Below are 20,314 nucleotides of genomic sequence, written 5' to 3' on the forward strand. Positions count from 1 at the left end.
GGATGAATACCACGGACGGAATCCGCAGGCCTTTAATTTTACAAAAGACTGGAAGAAGAACACCGAGATTGCCCAAGCATATTTAGAGAAAGCTTCACGACGAATGAAGAAGTGGGCAGATCAGAAACGCCGACCGCTGGAGTTCAAGACAGGTGACTTAGTGTTGATCAAACTGCGGCCAGAACAATTGAGATTCCGAGGGGACAAGGACATCAGACTCGTACGCAAATACGAGGGCCCTGTTCCAGTCATCTCCAAAATTGGTCTAGCATCCTACAAAGTCGAACTACCTTCATGGATGAAGATACACCCGGTCCTGCACGTCAGCAACCTCAAGCCGTATCATGAAGATCCAGAAGATCCAGCGCGCAACCGCCTACTGTGGACGACATCGGCATTCAACGATGCAAAGAAGAGAGAACCAGAAGAAATCCTTGCCGAAAGAACTGTTCGTGTGAAGAAAAAGAAGAGAAAAGAGTACCTGGTCAAATGGAAGGGCCTTGCTGATGACGAGATCAGCTGGGAAAAGGCGGGGGACTTGCAGCAGTTTATACAGAAGATTGAAGATCATGCAGCAGGTTCGTCGAGGACGCCGAACAATTAAGTGGGGGAGAATGTGGCGTGCTGCCCCATGGCACACCCACACTAGGGCCATTTTGTAACATGAGCATGCCTTGGTGCTTGATCATTAGTCAAGTCTCGCACCAAGCACCTCATTGGGGTATTTTGTAACATGAGCATGCCTTGGTGCTTGATCATTAGTCAAGTCTTGCACCAAGCACCTCATGGGGGTTGGGAACCTTTTGTTGTTTAGCTTTCTTTCTTTGTATTTCCTTCACATATGTCTACAGAGCTAAAATCATCTATGTTCCTGGAAATCCCTTAAAACCCCAATAAGCTCTTTAGGGGGGGTGACCAGGTGACTTATGAAGCACCTTGTCACCAGCATGATAGGAGCCCAGCTGTGTACTCCCTTGCCCTATCAAGGCCATATATTAATAAAACAATGTTTATCCATGCTTCTTGTGTATGCTTCTATATGGTCTTTGTGATGCCTGTTTGTTGCCTTTGTTGGGTCATTGCGTGCCATTTGTCTATATGTTTGCTTGTGGGTTGTGTGAGATTGGTCCTTGGGGACGCTTTGTATTTACTTGCTCATGCTTCTTGTTTGCACTCAACATGTGCGAGACATGTATCGTGCCTAACCTTTGAACTTGTTTGCCTGCAGGCGCGTTTAGGCTGACTTGCTAGCTCGGTGTGCCAGCAAGTGCTGCACGTTCCACCTACTTGGGGTGCCCAAATAGGCGGCCCGTGACATACAGCCCTCCATTTTCCAACCATCCTCACCATTGAGACTAGGGTGAGCTAGTCTTAGTGGCTTTAGATCAACTTCTTCGAGAAGCGTCTTTAGTCTTTTTCATCCAAAAAAAAAACTAACTAAAAATAATATGAAATGCCGATCAAAATCTGAGGAAGATATACAATTAGTCATTCCTTCTCATATTGTAAACAATAAATATTTAACAAAAACAAAACATGAATATGAAACTCAACATGAATGTTAAGTCTTTCCGATCAAATTGACCAGTGACCAAAAAGTAAAGCTAATATCTTCTTTAGCCATCTACTTAATTATTGCAAGTACAATCGATGTATTTCTTTTGAAACAAAAATGTTAAAAATAAATGCGTTTCACTTGAATTAAGCACCAATTGACAACTAACAAACTCTCCGATTCAAGAAGTTTATTAGAGTGAGAGAGGAGAGCTCTCAATTTGAGAAGCAAAAGCAGCAACGTCCAACTCTTTCTTGGTCAAGAGCCTAGTTGAGGGACAAAAGTTTGTATTCAATAAAGCCTGCAAACCATTTGGCTCAATGGATCTCACGGTGAAATCAGTTTCAAGCGCCTCTACTGTTTTGTCTATAAACAATGATCTTGGCATATAATCCTTCATTCGGCATATAAATTCCATGTGCTCTCTTGCCTGAAACCACCATACATTGCTTAAACAATCTTATAAAACTTTCACACCTGTTAACAGCATTAGTCAAACAAACCAAAAAAAATCGCTAAATGCAAGGTAATCCAGTAAAGCTAAAACATTTGAAAGATTGTCAAATATGATATCTTGGCCAAAACACACAACCTTAATAAATTCATCTGTCAACTGAATATTGAACAATATAGTATCACCGAATCTTGGAAAGTATACTTAAATTGGGAAACAAAGTGGATGAGACTTCAATCAAATTACAAAAGATTAATTAAAATGACATACCAGTCGATATTCTGGAACCCGTTTCGGGTGTTTTAGGTAGGCCATGTTGCTGACATCGTAATCCCACAAAAAAGACGTGTGATGGACCCATCGGTCTTTTGTAATAGACTGAGCATTCCCACCAAATTTACGAGTGCCAAATACATAATCTAAAACCACATTGCACCAACCAAGAACACTTTAAGAATATGTTTCGTCCTAAAGTGTTGCCATATCAACAATGAAAATAATGATACACACCACACACGCCCACATAGCATCACTAATATAAAACCAATATAAATAGGTGCTAAATTATTAAAGGGAGAGTTTAAGGATCTGTCAAGTGAAAACAAAAGTTCTCTTCAGATTTACATGGAAGTAATATGAGTGAACAAAGTGATTCCAAAAAAATACTAATGCTGATTAAAGGGTTTTATTTTGATACCATTTTCACGAAGATGGAAATCACCAATTCCTTGAAACACTCTGTTATAAAGAATGCCACTCCAGGACATAATAGGTCGAGGATAAGGTTGCAAGCCAGCAATAGCCTCTTTGTTGCATATCAAAGTAACAAATATCGTGCCACTATCAACAATAACAGTACCACCTCCACTAAACCTCCTGATTACAGAAACTCCATCTCGTAGCACTGACTTGGTATCGATTAGCTCTGCAGCTGACCTGCTCAGACAATTCAAAATAAGATTCTTTAACATTTCCTACAAGAATATTCTGAAAAAACGATACACACAAATTACCCTGAGATACCCATGACAATGGTAGGATCGTCAGTTCCATCATTCACAATGCACCAATTCTCTGATGTCGTTCGAAGCAGTTGTTCTTCCAAATGAAGTTGCTTCAAAATGGAAAGTCCTTTAAATCTGACCAAATTTATTAACGGAAGCCCAATATATCCACTTTGAGGTGCACTCATTGTATTGTAGAATTAAGTCCGAGTTTATAACCTTCCAGAACCATTTAGCAGGCTGAAACTAATTTCCTCAGAGTTAGAATTGATGCCATTGGTCAGTAGACATGGAAAGAAGCACCTGTAAATGAGTTAAGGTTTATAGTATCCAAAACTACAGACCATTGACGCCCAGAAACTAATAATTAAGAAAACCATTCAAATAAAACTATAGATCTCATTGATGACTTTTATCAAACAGGTGGTAGCTATGGTAAGAGATTCAAAAAGTAAAATTTACTATATATTTACAGTCATAGAAGGGATCAAAATCAAACAAGATAAGATAAGATGAGATAATCAAATAAGAAAGATGTTACCATATGATGGTCGGTCGGAGGAGATAGTCGTCACACTCAAGCGATCGAAGAAAAAATGTACGAGAGGATTTAGCATAAAAAAAGCCTTAATAATTTTGAAGATGACAAACACAAATTAGTCAATTTTATTCTTCCTTCTTTTCTTTTAAATATTACATCATATGCTTTATAATAAAGTCAATGCCTTTAGATGGTAGAATTGCGGTTGCGCCGTCAGCTGTTCAGGCGTCTAGCCTTTTTGTTCTTTCATAACCATAAATCGTTTTACAGTTTCAGCTGTTTTTGTCGTTTAAACAATTAATGGCGCTGGCGAAGTCGTTTGTCCACTTTTTTGTCGTTGAAAATTATAAGTGTTCGTGTTTGTACGAGTAATCAATCAAGTGTCTTTTGTTCATCATTTATTGTATTTAAAAGTTTAAAACCAGTGATTATGTCACTTCAAATTGCTAAAATTGATCAAGTACATTTAATCAATGCAATGCTAGAATTAGAATTAGAATGGAAATAACACAGAAAAGAAAAGAAGTAATATACACTTTAACGCTATTCACCATCATCAATGGGCCAGAGATGAATGATGCACTTTTTACATACAAAACCCTCACGTACATATTACAAATCACATGCATCTTTCCTTCCCTCATAAAAATTGAAAAAATTAAAGGAATAAAATTCTACCCAAAAAAAGAAAAAAGAAAGAATTACCGAATGAACTTTTCTACTCCAAATCCCACTACCACCAAGTTAATAATATTCATCAAGACTTTGCTATAGACACTGTGGTACTATTTAAACTTCCCATAATGTCGTCAGGCGGGGGCTTCACATACTTCCCTATAACCTTTTGTCTATTTCTTCGCCTCATTCTATCCAACTTCTCCCTACTCTTCTGCTTTCTCTTTTCCTTTTGTTGATGCCGTAAGTTCCTTTCTCGCTCGAACATGCCTTGCCAGAACACCTCGCCCGTCGAGGGCCACAACCATCTTTTAACAGGCTGGTCTGTGTCAGCTTCCTCAGCCAAGTCCTCATCCATGCTCTTGAGGGTAGAGTAGGAGAACCATTTGATCCACATGTGACCTCTCCGACTCTTGAACCTGTGTTGTTCGTTCATGGCACCGCTCTCAGGGTTCACGTAAACCATTCGTCGAGAGCTGTGGTATGCCCACACATTCACAAGTAGTTCGAGAAGCCGTGAGTAGCAATGCTTGTCCTGAGATAACAATGTGTTAAGCATGCAATAAACACACAGCAGAGCCAAAACAAAAGTCACTTTAAATTTTAGATAGGTTTTCTGAGACACTTACTTTGGATAGACTGAGATAACAATGTCCAGTTGAATGATGTTGGTCGTATATTTGAGAATCCAGTGCATTCACAAACATTCTGCAAAATGGAACATTTTTCATTAGAGATGTGAACTTAGCCATTGTTCAAGAAGTCACAAACTCAAGGAAGTAACAATAAACGGTTCTCAAAATGTACCTAGAAAACATAACAAACTCGAGAAAAGACTTGGTTGGCATAGCCCAACTATGCATGACAGACCAAGTGTCCCCATCTTGTGGCATCGGTGGTAACGATGTCAAATCTAGTTTTAAGCCGTACATTTTCTTGAAAGCTTCAGAGAAGGCAAACCTTCAATCAAAAGCAAACAAAATGTAAGAAGTCATAGACAGAGAACAGAAAAAATTATATAAACAGAACCAAATCCAAATAGCGTTGGGTTATTACTTGCAGTTTCCAGCATTTATAGCATCACAGAAGGACCAGAAGTCCAATTTCAAAGGATTACGTGGATCCGTGTCCATCCGCACCCAAAAGTAGAGGGCATCTCCATGTCTTCGTGTTTGAACCGCATGCAACAATGCATTTTCAGCAACGCCAGACAACGATGCCTGCTTCAGGAAAAGACAATGTTAAATACAAATGAAGATAAGCTATTGCTAATGATGCAATGAGCCATTGCATTACCTTCCTTGCCGTGGCTCTCCAGGATTCAAATCCAATCCAAGCATTCTTGTGTATTCGGTCAATCCGGTTTGCTATAGCAAAGAAAGCCCCATATTCACCGAGTACATCTCGATAGTAAGCATTATTGAGAAGCGAAAGACGAGAAGGTGCATCTATATCATCAGCCCCACGTCTTCGTCCTTTGGTGGACTTCAAAGCATTCAGTTTTGTGGTGTTAAGTCAATAACATTATACGAGAAAAGAAAGAAATATGGAGTAATAGACTACATTAGGAGTAAAAAAGAGTACTAAGAAATGACTGATAACTCACCAACCCAATTCCTCGATAAAGTGAAGTACGGTGAAGGAAAGGCCAGGCTCCTTCACCGAAATAAGGTTCATATATGCAAAGGGGCTGGCCTGTTCTTTCAAGCTCCCCGTCGTCTCTTTCATGCAAATCATTCTTAGCACGATCAGCCCTTTTGGCATTTCGATATACTTCTTCCCAAGTTCCATGAGATTGTTCAGCTCTATCCTTCAGCTGCATAAAATTTCAAAGATGGTTCTAAGATGAATATTTTAGGAAACATGTTACTTCTCAAACCAACAAGGGCACTCCTTACCTCTTCATCCTCTCTTCTTTTTCTAGCATGAGCCATGTCAATGTTTTTCTCTTCTTGCCATAGGCTGTACAAAAATGAATCATCGTTTGCAGATACACGACCAGATTTTTCTAGTTGACTATGGTTCCACTGCTCCTCAAATTTATCCAAAAAAGTGTATGTTCTAAATGCTTTATTCAAGTTAGTCGAGTTGGAGACTGATTCAAACAAATGCCATTGCCATTTATCTTTTAAACTCAAAGGAATTTCTGATACAGCTTTTGGAAGTGCAACCTCTGAGGGGAGCTTGAGAACATTTTCAAGAAGCAGCACATATCCTTCAACACATTCAGACACCATCAGATTTTTAGCAGTATTTCTTTCCATTGAAGCCATATTGCGAGCTAAAGGTGATAACTCTCCCTTTGAGATAACTTGCAATAAGACTTGTGACAGAACCTTCACGTTGCCCTTTGGGAAAAGGAAACCATTCACCTTGTCATTAACCTAAATGTGATAGAATTGTAGTCAGTAATTTGACAAGAAAAACTTATCAAAATGCCGTAAAAAAATAAATAAATTGCGGCAGCATGATCATTTCAATTTTATTTTCATAGGTATTATGATTGATGTCCAAGTAAAACAAACAGCAGAAATAAGCACATGTTCAATTAAACAACTATATGTTAACAAAAGAAAATGAAGGCGGGTTCAATGTGAAGATCATAAAACAAGGTGGAATTATCTGAAGATTATCATACCAAACATATGCAGAGAAATAATAAAAATGATAATAAAAAAATAGGGCAAAAAGAAGCTGCATGTGAAGGTTGTCTGGATTTGTCTGGATTTTCCTAATGGTTAAAAATAGATCTCAAGGTGAAGGTTGTGAATGTATTCATAATAATCTCTGGTCCTTCATAAAGAACTTTTCTATTTGCAGTATCCAAATCTATGTCTATGTGCTCCAAAAGCAGTGTAACGAAGCTTACATATTTCTTTATTATGGAGATATCAGGAGCTATGATTGGTTTCCCAAGAGTCATGGCTTTGATCAAAATCTCTGGAAAAACTTGTTCTTCGAGGAAAGATCCATAAATCACAACATCAGATGTGATGAGAACATTCTCTGCATCATCCATTGGTAGGTGCTTCACAATTCCATGTGGGTACTTCAAGTTGAGAGCAATGGCCTAAGAAGGACCAGAATATTAGATAAGAAGCATCAAGTGATGTAATCAGAAACACCTAGCGTCACAATTTATTTTGATTAGTACCTCAATGGCCAAACTGTAGTTACTCGTTGAATGTGCACTTAGAACAATGATTTTGAGATGAGAAACTGAATCATTATATGATGTAAAATGGTCAAGAAGTGGTAACAAAGACCGTAAAACAATAGAATGCTCCAGCCACAAACCCCTGTACAAAAGTTCACTTCCAACTACTGTAATTACAATGTCTTCAGAACTGTATCCCATCTTGGAACGCAGGACATCATTTTTGGATGCCACAAGACTGTCTGTCTTCCATACTTCAGCTGGAGAACCCGGAATAACGAAAAAGGTTCCAGCATCAAAACTTGAGTACAGCATCTGCGTAATTATAGATGTATCATACAACAAGAAACAATGCGAGCCACAAATTCAGAGGAAGCATAACCACAAGGTCATGACACGGTTCACTTTTTCACTCGTTTAATATATTATCATGTATTATATTTATAGGTCTATAATTTGTGTAAGTATAAAAGCAATAAAAAAAAAAAAAAGTTATAGGCAAAATATTGTGATAGGAAGAGCAGTGTTCAACTTGTCATTCATATTACCGGCAAGACGTAGTTTGGGAAGACAACAACAGTAGAACGGTTGAAAGCTCTTTTCCAATCATTTAAAATTTCAATGTGCTTATTTGACGTGTACTTTAGCGAACGCGTAGCAAGTGCTCTATCGTGGATGGTCCATACAATTGGTAAAGATTTGAAAGGTTCCTGCACAAAACTGTAACAAGTAAAATCATTCAGTTTAATTGATTAGGAAGTTTCTAATAGAAATAACACAAAAGGGTCAGTAATCCAGAAGGAATGTTGGTTCCATGCCCATCTACCGTCCTATTGCAGAAAGCTTTCATCTTATTAAGTTCATTAAAGCAAACATACAAGATGAAAAGCAAAGTAATTCGATGCCAGTGAAAATGATACTCTTACCATGAAAACATGCCTTTTGCTTCAAGAGAATTCACAAGTATTCCGTCAAAGCTGCAAAGAAGCATTCATGTTAATCAGATTGAAAGCTATGTAAATTCAATATATTAGAAAATTAGAGTAATGGGGCTTACGTTAGCCAGTCCACCGTGATATCTGCTCGGTCACATGTTTGAACAATGCTGACTGGAACTCCTAATTTTCTCCAAATATCATGCATAGAACCATCTTCAAGTGAATAAACCTGCAAATAAAATATAAAATATAAATATTAAAAGTCATGTGTTATGTCCTAACCAATTATGAACTCTCGTAGTCAACTAGCCATATTCCATAATCCATATGCGAACTCTACCACAAGATTAAATCTTGATAATGATATGAAAGTGTTACAAGAATTTATCCCATCAGGATACTGGAATCAAGAATTATGTTTTATCAGAGTAGAGGTCAACTAGAGAAATCCAACTAAAGAAAATAAAATCACCTGAATTTCATATCCAAGTTCTTGCAATGCAGCTGTAACAGTCACCATTAATAACTGTTGGGAGTCAACTAAGAGATCTGCAAATACCTTTTAAGTAAAAGAATCGACATCAACCAAATAATAGTAACGTATTTACAAAGTCCAGTACTGAATTAAATAGGACTGAAACCATTTCTGAACATTAAGTAATTCAAAACAAAGAGCAGTGAAATTAAGAAGAAAATTGAAAATATTGATACCAAAGCAAGCTGGGGCTTTCTATGTGGATAACGCAGTCGGGTCCGGTTGAAAGCATTATATAGATTCACTTCTCTATTTTCTTTCTTGAACTTTTCCAAAATCTTTAAAGGCTCAAATCTAATGTCTTCACCAAAATCCAACATTCCATACTGTTTTAGATACATCAAATCCCCAGAACTGAATTCATCCTCTTTCAAAGTCTTTATTGACTCTTCCACGACTGACCCAGGTAAGTACATCTGGAAAAGAACCACGAAGAATAGGAATACCCCAACAGTACAAATCCATTGAATGTAATCAAGCTTCTTGAAGAGAAAAAACCTTGAGAACCTCGATCTTTGCCTCTGTAAAAATGGGTTCTTATCAGCTCTACCTGTTAAAGACCGAAGAAGAGGGTCCCTCTTGACTATCGACCCAACTTCCAAAGAACCCATTTAGCTTCCCATATAAAAAAGAGAACAGAAAAACTTCAACTTCGATTCAGCTACATCTAAATCCAACCAAGTAATAAAGAAGACCCAATAAAGCTTTTCAAGCAGAAAGGAAAAACTTCAACTTTAATTCAGCTACATATAAATCCAACCAACTAAAGAAGACCCAGAAAAGATTTTCAAGCAATTCTTTAATGGAGATCTTTTAGTTCCCTTGATTGAGCTTACTGCGTCCTTTCCTTCTCAGTTTGCTTGTGAAGGGAGTAAAAGAGAAGTCTGAGAAGGTCTCGGAGAGGGTCTCGGAGAGAGTTTAGGGTGGTAATAATTTGACGTGGATCTTGTCTAGAATTAGAGTGTTTATACATTTTTATTTTATTTATTACCCAAATTATTTTTTTTTTTCATATGTTACCCTTTTTTTTATTTATTTTTGGACAGATTTTTCATATGTTTTTTAAGGGTAACTACCCAAATAATAAGAAGAAAAGAAAAGAAAAAAAAAATCTATTATTATTCTCTGCTGAGCTGAAAAATAGTCAATATTATTTTTATTTATTTGTTCTAAAATTCATTTAATATTTTTATGTGATAAAATCAACTGCTTCACTTTCATTAACAAGTGATAAATAAATTTTCAGTTTTCTTGCATTTGTTTCATTTGATATACATTTATTAATTCATTTAAATAAATTATATGCATGCAAAACTTATTTTATTAGGTTAGATATTATTTTGGTACTTAGTAGGACATTAGTGGATTTGTTTTGAGTGTAGATAACTAACATTCCGCTAATACATTTGCATTGTTTGAATTATAAAAGGCTAAACACAAATAGCGTGTGTAATTGTATATACTTAAAAAAAATTACAACACAGATAAAAGAAATAAAAAGGCATATGAAGCAATGTGAATATATAAATACATGCCTGACAACATGCATTTGTTCTTCTGTAATTACTGACAAGGGGCTAATTCGGGACATAAACAAAATTAAAGAAAGAATCTTAGTTTGTAAACTAGATTATTTAACAGCTTTGGACAACCACACACTACACATGGTAAGATGGCCTGGCCAACATGATAATGCACCATATAGACATAGTGCCCCCCAAACCAAAACTCTCAAAATAACTTTTGGGCCTGTGGATTAATCTAAATTTCTAAACCTTCTTTTTTTATTAGCACAGTTGCCCGATTTTGTTTGCATGTAGAGAAATTATAATTAAATTGGATTGAAGTTAGCTGCCGACATTTGAAGTTTTCTGCTGTATTAATTTAATTTATAGTTAACCAACATATCAATTAGCGTTTGTAGTCCAACGGTTAGGATAATTGCCTTCCAAGCAATAGACCCGGGTTCGACTCCCGGCAGACGCATCTATCTATATTTTTCATACATTTTTTTATTTATTATTTTCATTTTTAATATCATACTTCTAGTTTTTTTATGCAATGGTTTTTATATGGTGATACAACGATCAAAACAGCGAATAAGAGAGTGTTGTGAACAAAAAAAGAGGGCAAGTACGCCTTGAGGCAAACCAAGACAAAGTTAAGAAAATAATTACTACAAAGAATCAATATGACTACATTTACGGGGTACAGCCACTGGGCATAGTTCATCAAGGAGGGTGTTTTATCCCCTACAAAATTTTCTCAAATGTGACTTAAAACGAAGAAAAGAAAATCAAAGGCTGCACCATTTCCATTTGCCAATATGCCACTAGTGTCACTCATGTCAATCAAAGGGAGTCCTTCAAAACCAGTAGATAGATCATAGATGTTGGTATGGGACAGTAAGGGGTTTGATTGCTTGAACAGAAAGGCATTGATAATAGAACAACACGTATTTGTAATCTCATAATCTACCCAGTGGAGACTCATCCGCATGATCGTCTACCAACCATAGACCAAAGTCGCGGAATCGCTTTATCTTCTTCTCAAAACCCGTGATGTAATTGTTATGTATAATGACATGCTTGCTTTTAGTTTCTTGTACCCAAGTTTGGTTCTTGAAATATAGTCCTCCTGTTGGAAATGCTGTCTGGGGAAGCAGGTACAGATCCACCTGTATTAATTATCAATATACATTGTCATAATTACGCACAGTTGAACACCACATCAAAGAGTCTATCACTATCAAGGCAAAACTTCACAAGTTTGAGAAGGTTTTTAACTTTATGCAGGGCACCACCTAAGACAAAACCCCACTACATCTGATTATAAGAACCTTTTCACAACCTGATACATTTAAATATACCACATAGTTTTCTATGTGATATAAATCTGAAAATAGACAAGTAAATTCAGAATTGAAGGAAGAAAGGAACTGAAGAAAGAACCTTCAAAGTCCTGGGATAAAGATATACTGTGTATTTGAGAAAAATTAGGTAAATTAAATTAGGAAGGCAAATAAAAATATAAACCTCTCCGGCAGTTTTGTTTAATGCCCAGTTGAAAGCAGGCTGATCATTAGCTTTCTTTGCCTTGGACCAAGGCTGTTCTTGAAGTTCATCAATCCATTTCTTCATGACTAACTTTGCTCCATTTGTGGAGCGGAGGAAAATCATGCAGCTGCATATGTAAGTGCGTCCTTTCTTCCCTGGAGGAGGCAAAGCATGAGAATGCATCAGAGGTTTCACCTGGAATACAACAATGAGTAAGTATCTGATAAGACTTCCTAATCAGTTGGACACAAGAGATCAAGTTGATCAACAGCTAAAGGTATCAAAGTTTTCACACTGATGAGCAGTAAGAGCACATGAGCATCATCTCCCTAATGAGTCAATGGCTAGAGTTCATATAGAAGACATAACAGGTTCCCAAATGATCATACTAACACCTGAAACTAGCAGACATCAAATTCTCGGAGCAAAATTTGTGGACTTACTTGAGGCATGTCATCCGTAAAGTAAACATCGTGGTTCCCTTCCAAATAAGGGAACGGGTCAGCCAACCACACCATATCAACATCATTGTACATAACGTTGTAACCAAGCTCCAAAATATGCAGCAAATGTCGCGGCCTTCGGGAAGTAAAGTTGAAAAATCCCTACATGAAAGGGTACAAGATTTGTGTAAATTTTGAGGAGCAAGAGTAGAGAAGCCAAATGAACTATAAGTTCTGTTAGCATTGCCAGTTCGAACCAAGTACAGATAGGGAACAAACTTTTTGAAAGAGAGACAGGGCCACTTGTCTTAAAATGGCCCCTATCTGTTATATATTGAAAAAAGCCTTACTTGTGGCGGAGGAAAACCGTTACATGAAATTTAGCAGAAACACGCTAAAAACCAGCAACAAAAACAGAAACAGGACCCCCAAAACTTTACAGACTTAAGTTCTCCGTTCTCTACTCAAATCTAAGAATGATATAGGGAACAAACTAGATACTCAAAATTACTAGAACTGAGATCATTAAAACTCTCATTCCTTCTTCCTTGTACTGTTGGTGCTAACATAAAAACTGGACAGCAGAAGATCATAGGATGTCTACCCCCTATTGTTCCAACAATGGTATGCATAAATATGACTATAGGATGACCCAATACTAATAATTCACAATTCAATAGCAAGCCTATGATCACGTCCATAATATTTTGTAAAGAAAAGCATAAAACATCAAAACAAAGTTCATAATCAGAAAAACGGCCATACCTGAGAACCAAATTTGTGAGCAGTTTGGGAATCTGGTGCAGGAGGGACGAGCACGGCATGGCCAGGCCACCGCTCATTCACCTTATAGAGCGTTGCATAGTCCTCGGCTATCACAAGCACCTTGTCCTGATGCTTCTGCCGAGAAATACTAATGAGCCAGTTGTTGAGGAAAGGCAAGTAAGGCTGGCTCACTGCGCAGACGATCACAGTCCCATTCTTCGCAACAAACGACGCCGCTTGAGCCAGTGTGTAGCTGTGCCACTTGGTTATTGATGGCCTAACCGTTGAAAAGAATCCCTCAGGCATGTCCGCCCATGGCAAAAAGACACCGAGGATCACCAGGAGAGATAAGAGGACCAAAAGGGTAATGCGGCTGAAAAGGGAGAAGGATCTGTTCGAAGACGATGAGGAACGAGGGGAAAGTGGATATGGATTCGAAAGTGGGTTGTGAATCGATCTCTGGTGCAAGAACGACATAGCGCTCAAAAAAAAAGTTGTAATCTTTAGTATATTATGGCTCAAATTCGAGATGGGTCACTCAGAATTTGCCGACATTTGAAGCTAGCATGGACTAAAATGAGCCAAATTCGCGCGAAGAGCTTTCTCCTTTCTTTTGCAATTGAGCTATAGAATTAGAATTGAAAAATATGAGTTTGATGATGGAGCTTCTGTAATTTAGATTAGATCGGATCTGCAAGTCAAACTAATTCCCAGTCAGTACATCGGACGGTTCATGCTACACGATGAGAACTTTTTCATCTTCTTTTTTCTTTTCTTGGGGGATTCGACTAATTTTACAGTTTTTTGGGTTTAGTCGGTGCTGAAGTGAGAGCTGGATTGGAATTAAAATCTATGCATGTTCACATTGAATGAATGAATGCAAGTTAAAAGTTAAAAACCATTCAGAAAATAATGCTAGTATTACGCTCCCATATTTGGATGAAGATTGTTATTAATTCGGTTCAAGCCAATATTTATGTGGATTTAACTTAAAACTAGTTTGCAAGGAGAAAAAAAATTGTTAAATTTGAGGAGTAAATACATGCTTCTACGTGTAATTATATTATTGCTTCAACTTCTTACAAGGATATAATTCCAGATGGATTTTTTACCTTAACTTTTCATCAACTCCAACGAAGTAAATAAAACTCTAGGCTTGTGGCAGTAGAATGGTAATGACAAAGACCCCCTACTAATTAATTTTTACTCCAGTCCTACTCTCATTTTTATGTTTTTCAATTTATTTACAAACCCGTGGCTGATAAAAACAGGCGCTGTCAACCAACGTAACCAAGCATAATCAACATAAAATTTGAGCCAATAATAATAATAAAAGAGCATAATCAATATAAATTTTCTTTTAATGAAGACAAGACATTTATACAGAGAAGTACATAAACAACGGTTTTAAAAGATGCAGTAATCTGCACAAAGACATTACTTCAATCATTAACAAGATATCCACCAACGAGTGTACTAGAATATCAACATTACAGGACTTATATGCACAATTTTATTATTGTTAAGCAGCAAAAAGAGGGTAGGAGGAAAGAAGGGTAAAATTGATTTCCAAGGTGTTGATATGATAATTAGCCATGTAAGAATCTCTGATCCGCAAAAAGATAAGAGTGTGGCAGTGTGAGAAACTCATTACTTGACCCACAGAGGTCAGAGACTTTGCAGGGTCGATCCTTCAACTTGTTTCACTAGAGGTATCACGATACAGAACCAGCTTTCAGCTTTGATGTTTTATGTTTGACAAAGAAAGCTGATAGTACACTTTTACTGCGTGCAGGGGCACGGACAATTTGTCGATTTTGGTTGTCAAAAGACCTGAAAGCTGTCAAAGGTTTTGATCCCTCTAATGCATCCTGCAAAAAGAGACATCATACTAATCATTTGATGTTCTCTGTTTTGAGAAGTAAAACAGGAATAAGGAAATTTGGAAGAAAAATAATACGCCAAGCAATATCTTCTAATTTAAGGATAAGCAACCATGTACGTATCTCAAATTTCAAACAAGAGATACCTAAAAATATGCATATCAACTGAAAACTATGCTATTTTGCAAACTAATTATACTAATCATTCATTTTGAAAAAGGCAAATGTATATACCCTGCGAGTAGCACCCAATATTTGCTTGGAACCTGGACCTCCATTTGTTGCCAGACCATTTTCATCATCTGAGAAAGAAACAAATGAGGTTGTCAAATCAGGCATTAAATTATACAACCGAAGCTCAATTATAGTGATAGCTCATTTAACTGGCAAGGCTTTGATTATTCTACATACCTAAAAGACGAAATGCCCCAGAAGATTTTCCAGAATTCTTTGTATCCTCAGTGCTGCAAATAAGAAAACAACCCCCATTGAAGAGGGAGCATTAAAAAAAAAACAAACGTCAAAAACTACTGAAGCTTTAATATTTTCTCATAGCAAAATTTCCACTCACTTTGTTGGAGTTTGTAAGGTCCCTTTTAAAGTAGTCTTCGTTTCTGAGGAGGCTAAATGCCAGGAAAGTGTTTTTGATGCAGGAGAACCTTATGGGAAAAAAAGAAGTGAATAACAGAAACAAAAATTATAGTAGCTTAGAACTGGAATGCAGACAGCTGGATCAACTGGAATCTACATACTTGAAGGCTGCAGACGAGCTCTAGCTTGAAAATTATGTTGCCTAGCATCTGTCTGTATAAGTGGACCAAAATGGACCTTCTTATTTGCAGAATCTGGTTTATATGAATACAAGCGACAGAAAAAAGTCAGATATTGCACCAAAATCAAATTTTATAGGATGCTATGGCAAGTAAACTTACTTGGTAAAACATAGTGCTTGTGATGCCTTGGAATGAATGCCAACAACTGCTGCTTCCTAAGACCTTCTTTATCCGTGTACGTTTTGCAAGTAAGAAGTTGCTAACATTCAAAGTTTAAACTTGTTCAGACATGCCATATGTCCATTTGACATTGTTACTATGATAACAAAGAACCACATCACGTACTCACCTGATTTATACAGTTAACTTTTAGATCCATGGTTGAGACGTCTAATGTTTGCTGTTCGAGAAGGTCAGTTAACTTGTAAGCCACAGTGCCAAGATGATCAACAGCGTTAACAAGGGCCCGTACAGCATAATCTTTCAGGTTGTCCAGTACCCTATTACGTAATTTTAAAGTAACTTTCATCAAACAATGATTGCAATGCATGTATCCAAATATTATCACTAGTTCACTACAAATCCAAGCAGCCAATTGAGATTTCTGTCTTACAAGAGCATTGAATAATTTACTATAAATGTACTCACTCATGTTTTTCAGTTTTTGTATAAATCTTAAGTTAAGTATGATCAGCTTGCACATCCCATGACATTCGAACAAAGATAAGAGAAAAAAAGAGAGACAAAATGGAATTGTATTACAATTAAACAATAAGAAGATAATCATACATTTGTTTCTGCTCACTGTGAAGATAAGACTTCTCACAATATTCTGCAGCTGAATAAAGCTGGGGCCTTAAGTTCTTGAGTTCCTGAAATAATCCGACTTTGCTCTTCAAACAGAGTAACCATGTTGCAGAAAGGAAATTTAACAGGAGAATACCAACAGAAGTTTTATAACTAGGGTGGAAGAAAAAGGTAGGATACAACAATTTTCTGTTTCTCCAATTCTTTCCAGAATACCAAAACTCCAACAACAATAATATATTCTTAATTCCTAACAACCAACTCTATACATATCCATCAGAGACATAACATAAAGAACCTCAACCAAACATCAAAAGCAATTAAATGCTAAACCTTTAGCAACCAACTCACTAATCTTGAATAAATGTTCCAAGGGTAACTTTTAAGACACTTTCAAAAATTCTCTTCTCAATCTTCATCCTCTCATAGACATCAGAACAAGTTAGTTCAAAGAATCAATACAACTATTTCTCACATTTTCATTCTTCCAAAACCAATTCATTAATGCAGTCCACAACATTAAGTCAACCAATAACAGCAAAAACAAAATAAGAAAAGTTGACTTCAATACCATGCACGAAAGATCCAAAAGCTCAAAAAAAAAACAAGAAATTTATATCAATCAGATCTGATCCCCGAAACTCCTAGACACAAAAACAGTATGCGCATGCGCGCGTGCGGGCGTGTGAGTCACGGAAAATAGAAGTTTCTTCAAGAAATTTTTTTGAACCTGTAAAGCCTTGACGAAGTTCTTGCTCCGCTCCATGGAGACCTCGTCGAAGGTCATGGCCGGATTGACCGACCTCGGCCGCTCCAATTCCATGCCCAACCAATACCCAGTGATGAAATGTGAACGATGAGATTAACAGGAAAAATGCAAAAGCCCTAGAGCCAGAAAACCATGTAAGTTGCAGCTGAGTAATTAATTATGTGGGTGTGTATATATAGTGAGATAGATGATCAAACTAATTTAAATGGGATTATAGATTTGGGGTTAGGTTTTTGGTGAGACCAGAACTGGGAGTGTAGTAGAAGCAATTCCGGGAAATGTGAGAAATAATTATTTATTTATTTAATTTTACTCAAGAAAAAATTAATGGATTTTTTGGAGTTAATTGCAAGGGAAAATGACATTGCATTTATTGCGACCGTTTTATATCTTTATATAATTTTGGGTAGTTGGCAAACGGTGGTGGTGGTTTCACTTTCAGTGGCTTTAGGTTTCGGAAGGTGGGCTCTGAAATAACGAAAATGCCCCTGAATGAGGTGGGAGATTCTGGTTGTTTTAGTAACTTTGATCCATGGTTTTCATGGTTGATTTATTTTGTTCTAAAAGAAAAGCTTCAAATTGGAAGTTGATTGGGAAAATTTTCATGTTATGTAGTAATCAAAACTAACCGAATGAATGACAAGGCAAAGGAATGCCTTAACTTTAATTGATGCTAATCTTGTTACCCTCCTCAACTTTTTAGTTTTTACCAATAGAAAAGGAAGAGTAAAATTACAGAACTAAACTTTAAGATTCCTCTTAAAATTGGCAATTATGATTATAGCTATTTACCACTTCTTGTAATATAACCAAAAAAATCACAAACTAAGTCAATGCAAAAAATAATTATTGATAAAACATGAGTTGTTCATGTAAAATTTGGAAAATTAGGTGAACAGTTTTGCAATTGTTTTAAAAAAAAAAAATTGTTTACAATAATTTTTTTTCTGTTTTAGCCGTATCAAAGTTAAAATTAGATGAATTGTTATATATTAACATGTAAAAGAAAATTCTACGTTTAATTCTTAATTAAAGTGGTAGAGCTAATATTTTAAAATAATAGAAAATGTATATTAATTAGCTTAGCTTAGCTGTGGAAAAATGAATATATAAGTATAGAGATTGATAATGCCATAGAGATTTTTGGGTATCTTTCGGTGAACACCAAAAAATTTATTTAAATAAACAAAAAAGTAATATCCCTATCCATTATGAAGTAATGATGGTCATATATTAAGGATCATAGAGTAATGAATGAATGATATTATTGGCATGGGACCGAACTGTCTGCCTGTCCATTCAAGTTTACTAGTGATGAAAACCAAGTTTTCATTCAATTATATGTAATTTACTACCCTTCAATCACATGATTATATCATTAACCTCATAATTAGCTGCATTAACACAAGGATAGGACACTCTTTTTTTGCTTGGCCATGTGCTCCTACTTATTACTTTCTTTATCTTCACATTATTGTATTAATTCATTGTAGTTTTTTTTTAAGTCTGTCAGGTGTCATCAAAGACATTTATCATGACTTGTATATTGGAGTTGATTAGAAGGGGCCCAAAAACACAAATTCATATAGTTGTTACTTGTAGTGAGTGCCGCTGGTCACCTCACCAGAAATGTATAAGCGTGCGTTCATTAAAAAAAAACACAAAAATACAATTTGTATTTTAAAATTTTAATAATAAAACTACTTTTGATAATTTTTTATTTTTGTTTTTATATAAGTGGAGTGAGAGAAAATAAAGTGAATATTGAGAATAAAAAATACAAAATAGACTACATGATTAAAGAAATTTGTATTTTGAAAGTAACTTATTTTCATTTCAAAATTTTTAAAATTGTGATCTTATTTTGAAAATTGAAAAATTAAAATAATTTTACTAAATATAATTTTTGGAAATATTTTAACTTTTTCAACTAGCAAAATTCTGGTTCAAAAAAAAAAAAAAAACTAGAAAAACATAATTTTTGAAAATTTATTGTGAGGTTTGCCATTGGATAATATTTATACAAATTTGGTGTTTACCATTGTTTAGACTTGCTCTAATCTCCAATGGTTAAACTATTTTGGTGTATATTTTTTTTTACTAATTTGGTGTAATTTTGTTAGTGTAAAAATTCTAATAATTCAATATCAAACATCACACTAAATATGATACTTAATAAAAATATTTTATTCAAAAGATTTTATATTTTATATTATTTAAATTAACAATTAATTTACAATATAATTATACATATTATCAAAAAAAAATATAATTAATAATTTACAATATAATTAACCACTATATTTCAAAACAAATTAAAAGAAGGGTTCAAATAAAAATAAAAAGTTATTTACTAACTTAGTGTTGATTCCAAATTCAACACAATTAGTAAAGATTTGGTGCATACCAATTTAATGAATTCTTAGTAGAATAGTGTAAAGATTTCACACTAGCTAATTTGGTAGGATGATGCACCATTAAAGATACTGAGAGCAACTCAAATTTTAACATTAAATTTAGTGTTACACTAACATTGAATTTGATAGTTAAGACTCTTTCTATTCTAATTACAACACCAAAAGTCACACTAAAAATTATATTATTTATTATTGTACATTAGTTTTTTTAATAAAACTAGATTAATCTTTATTAACATAAATAATATAGAAAAATACTACAATACACTCCTGATGCACCTTTATTTATTTTGGCATCCGAAATAATTTTTTAGTCTAATTTTGTTTTTTGTGGTTATGTAGATTGTAGTTATTTAAGACGTTCTGTAAAATCAAAAAATTTAACACACTGTTTCAAACAGACTGATGCATGTGTAGCTTTATTATTTTATACTTGTGTTGTTGGATTAATTCCCCATATAAGTTAACATGCAACAGTTAATAAGGTAAAACAGTTAGTTAAAATCCTAACTAACCTATCCATATGCAATCCAACATCAAGA

General features: G+C 35.5%; 4 protein-coding genes and 1 non-coding gene across 7 annotated transcripts; 1 reads left to right on the forward strand and 4 right to left on the reverse strand.

Annotated features, from left to right (window-relative positions):
- Positions 1–1,468: 1,468 nt before the first annotated feature.
- Positions 1,469–3,786, reverse strand: LOC115705887 (uncharacterized). 3 transcript variants are annotated; one of them, XM_030633339.2, is made up of 5 exons: positions 3,555–3,786; positions 3,023–3,259; positions 2,707–2,945; positions 2,280–2,428; positions 1,469–1,985 (listed from the first exon to the last, which is right to left on the reverse strand). In XM_030633339.2, exons 2-5 carry the CDS (start codon positions 3,199–3,201, stop codon positions 1,749–1,751), a joined length of 804 nt encoding a protein of 267 aa, XP_030489199.1. In that variant the 5' UTR covers positions 3,202–3,259; positions 3,555–3,786; the 3' UTR covers positions 1,469–1,748. The 3 variants fall into 3 exon arrangements, with proteins under 3 accessions (XP_030489199.1, XP_030489201.1, XP_030489197.1); XM_030633341.2 differs by having other exon boundaries at positions 3,023–3,253; positions 3,555–3,781; XM_030633337.2 differs by having other exon boundaries at positions 3,023–3,316; positions 3,555–3,767.
- A 273-nt stretch (positions 3,787–4,059) lies between these two features.
- Positions 4,060–9,819, reverse strand: LOC115705886 (uncharacterized). Its single transcript, XM_030633336.2, has 14 exons — positions 9,036–9,819; positions 8,797–8,883; positions 8,444–8,553; positions 8,313–8,363; positions 7,935–8,106; positions 7,384–7,701; positions 7,099–7,299; positions 6,128–6,613; positions 5,836–6,045; positions 5,526–5,714; positions 5,286–5,449; positions 5,037–5,189; positions 4,859–4,937; positions 4,060–4,764 (listed from the first exon to the last, which is right to left on the reverse strand). The coding sequence occupies exons 1-14, from the start codon at positions 9,468–9,470 to the stop codon at positions 4,312–4,314; spliced, it is 3,108 nt and encodes a 1,035-aa protein (XP_030489196.2). The 5' UTR covers positions 9,471–9,819; the 3' UTR covers positions 4,060–4,311.
- Positions 9,820–10,773: 954 nt separating this feature from the next.
- Positions 10,774–10,845, forward strand: TRNAG-UCC (transfer RNA glycine (anticodon UCC)). The gene has a single exon. It is a non-coding gene; the product is annotated as a tRNA-Gly (tRNA).
- A 154-nt stretch (positions 10,846–10,999) lies between these two features.
- LOC115706874 (UDP-D-xylose:L-fucose alpha-1,3-D-xylosyltransferase MGP4) lies at positions 11,000–14,178 on the reverse strand. Its single transcript, XM_030634635.2, has 4 exons — positions 13,124–14,178; positions 12,359–12,520; positions 11,895–12,110; positions 11,000–11,536 (listed from the first exon to the last, which is right to left on the reverse strand). The coding sequence occupies exons 1-4, from the start codon at positions 13,598–13,600 to the stop codon at positions 11,327–11,329; spliced, it is 1,065 nt and encodes a 354-aa protein (XP_030490495.2). The 5' UTR covers positions 13,601–14,178; the 3' UTR covers positions 11,000–11,326.
- Positions 14,179–14,447: 269 nt separating this feature from the next.
- LOC115706086 (protein ABIL1) lies at positions 14,448–17,932 on the reverse strand. Its single transcript, XM_030633602.2, has 9 exons — positions 17,317–17,932; positions 16,569–16,651; positions 16,129–16,279; positions 15,939–16,038; positions 15,759–15,851; positions 15,578–15,665; positions 15,418–15,470; positions 15,241–15,308; positions 14,448–14,994 (listed from the first exon to the last, which is right to left on the reverse strand). Exons 1-9 carry the CDS (start codon positions 17,407–17,409, stop codon positions 14,839–14,841), a joined length of 885 nt encoding a protein of 294 aa, XP_030489462.1. The 5' UTR covers positions 17,410–17,932; the 3' UTR covers positions 14,448–14,838.
- Between the last annotated feature and the right edge of the window lie 2,382 nt (positions 17,933–20,314).

The sequence above is a fragment of the Cannabis sativa genome, chromosome 1 (genome assembly GCF_029168945.1).
Source record: "Cannabis sativa cultivar Pink pepper isolate KNU-18-1 chromosome 1, ASM2916894v1, whole genome shotgun sequence".
Classification (NCBI taxonomy): Eukaryota; Viridiplantae; Streptophyta; class Magnoliopsida; order Rosales; family Cannabaceae; genus Cannabis; species Cannabis sativa.

What these genes read in the sequence shown, in the direction of transcription:
- LOC115705887 (XM_030633339.2), bottom strand. Translation starts at nt 3,201, where the DNA reads ATGAGTGCACCTCAAAGTGGATATATTGGGCTTCCGTTAATAAATTTG. An exon ending in TTTCCATCTTCGTGAAAATG is followed by an intron (nt 2,429 to 2,706) that starts GTATCAAAATAA and finishes ATGTGGTTTTAG; the next exon opens with ATTATGTATTTGGCACTCGT. An exon ending in GGGTTCCAGAATATCGACTG is followed by an intron (nt 1,986 to 2,279) that starts GTATGTCATTTT and finishes TGGTGGTTTCAG; the next exon opens with GCAAGAGAGCACATGGAATT.
- LOC115706874 (XM_030634635.2), bottom strand. Translation starts at nt 13,600, where the DNA reads ATGTCGTTCTTGCACCAGAGATCGATTCACAACCCACTTTCGAATCCA. An exon ending in TTACGGATGACATGCCTCAA is followed by an intron (nt 12,111 to 12,358) that starts GTAAGTCCACAA and finishes GTTGTATTCCAG; the next exon opens with GTGAAACCTCTGATGCATTC. An exon ending in TAAACAAAACTGCCGGAGAG is followed by an intron (nt 11,537 to 11,894) that starts GTTTATATTTTT and finishes TAATTAATACAG; the next exon opens with GTGGATCTGTACCTGCTTCC.
- LOC115706086 (XM_030633602.2), bottom strand. Translation starts at nt 17,409, where the DNA reads ATGGAATTGGAGCGGCCGAGGTCGGTCAATCCGGCCATGACCTTCGAC. An exon ending in CAAGCACTATGTTTTACCAA is followed by an intron (nt 15,852 to 15,938) that starts GTAAGTTTACTT and finishes CATATAAACCAG; the next exon opens with ATTCTGCAAATAAGAAGGTC. An exon ending in TGGGGCATTTCGTCTTTTAG is followed by an intron (nt 15,309 to 15,417) that starts GTATGTAGAATA and finishes TTTCTTTCTCAG; the next exon opens with ATGATGAAAATGGTCTGGCA.
- LOC115705886 (XM_030633336.2), bottom strand. Translation starts at nt 9,470, where the DNA reads ATGGGTTCTTTGGAAGTTGGGTCGATAGTCAAGAGGGACCCTCTTCTT. An exon ending in ACTACAGTTTGGCCATTGAG is followed by an intron (nt 7,300 to 7,383) that starts GTACTAATCAAA and finishes GGTCCTTCTTAG; the next exon opens with GCCATTGCTCTCAACTTGAA. An exon ending in GGAGAGCCACGGCAAGGAAG is followed by an intron (nt 5,450 to 5,525) that starts GTAATGCAATGG and finishes TTCCTGAAGCAG; the next exon opens with GCATCGTTGTCTGGCGTTGC.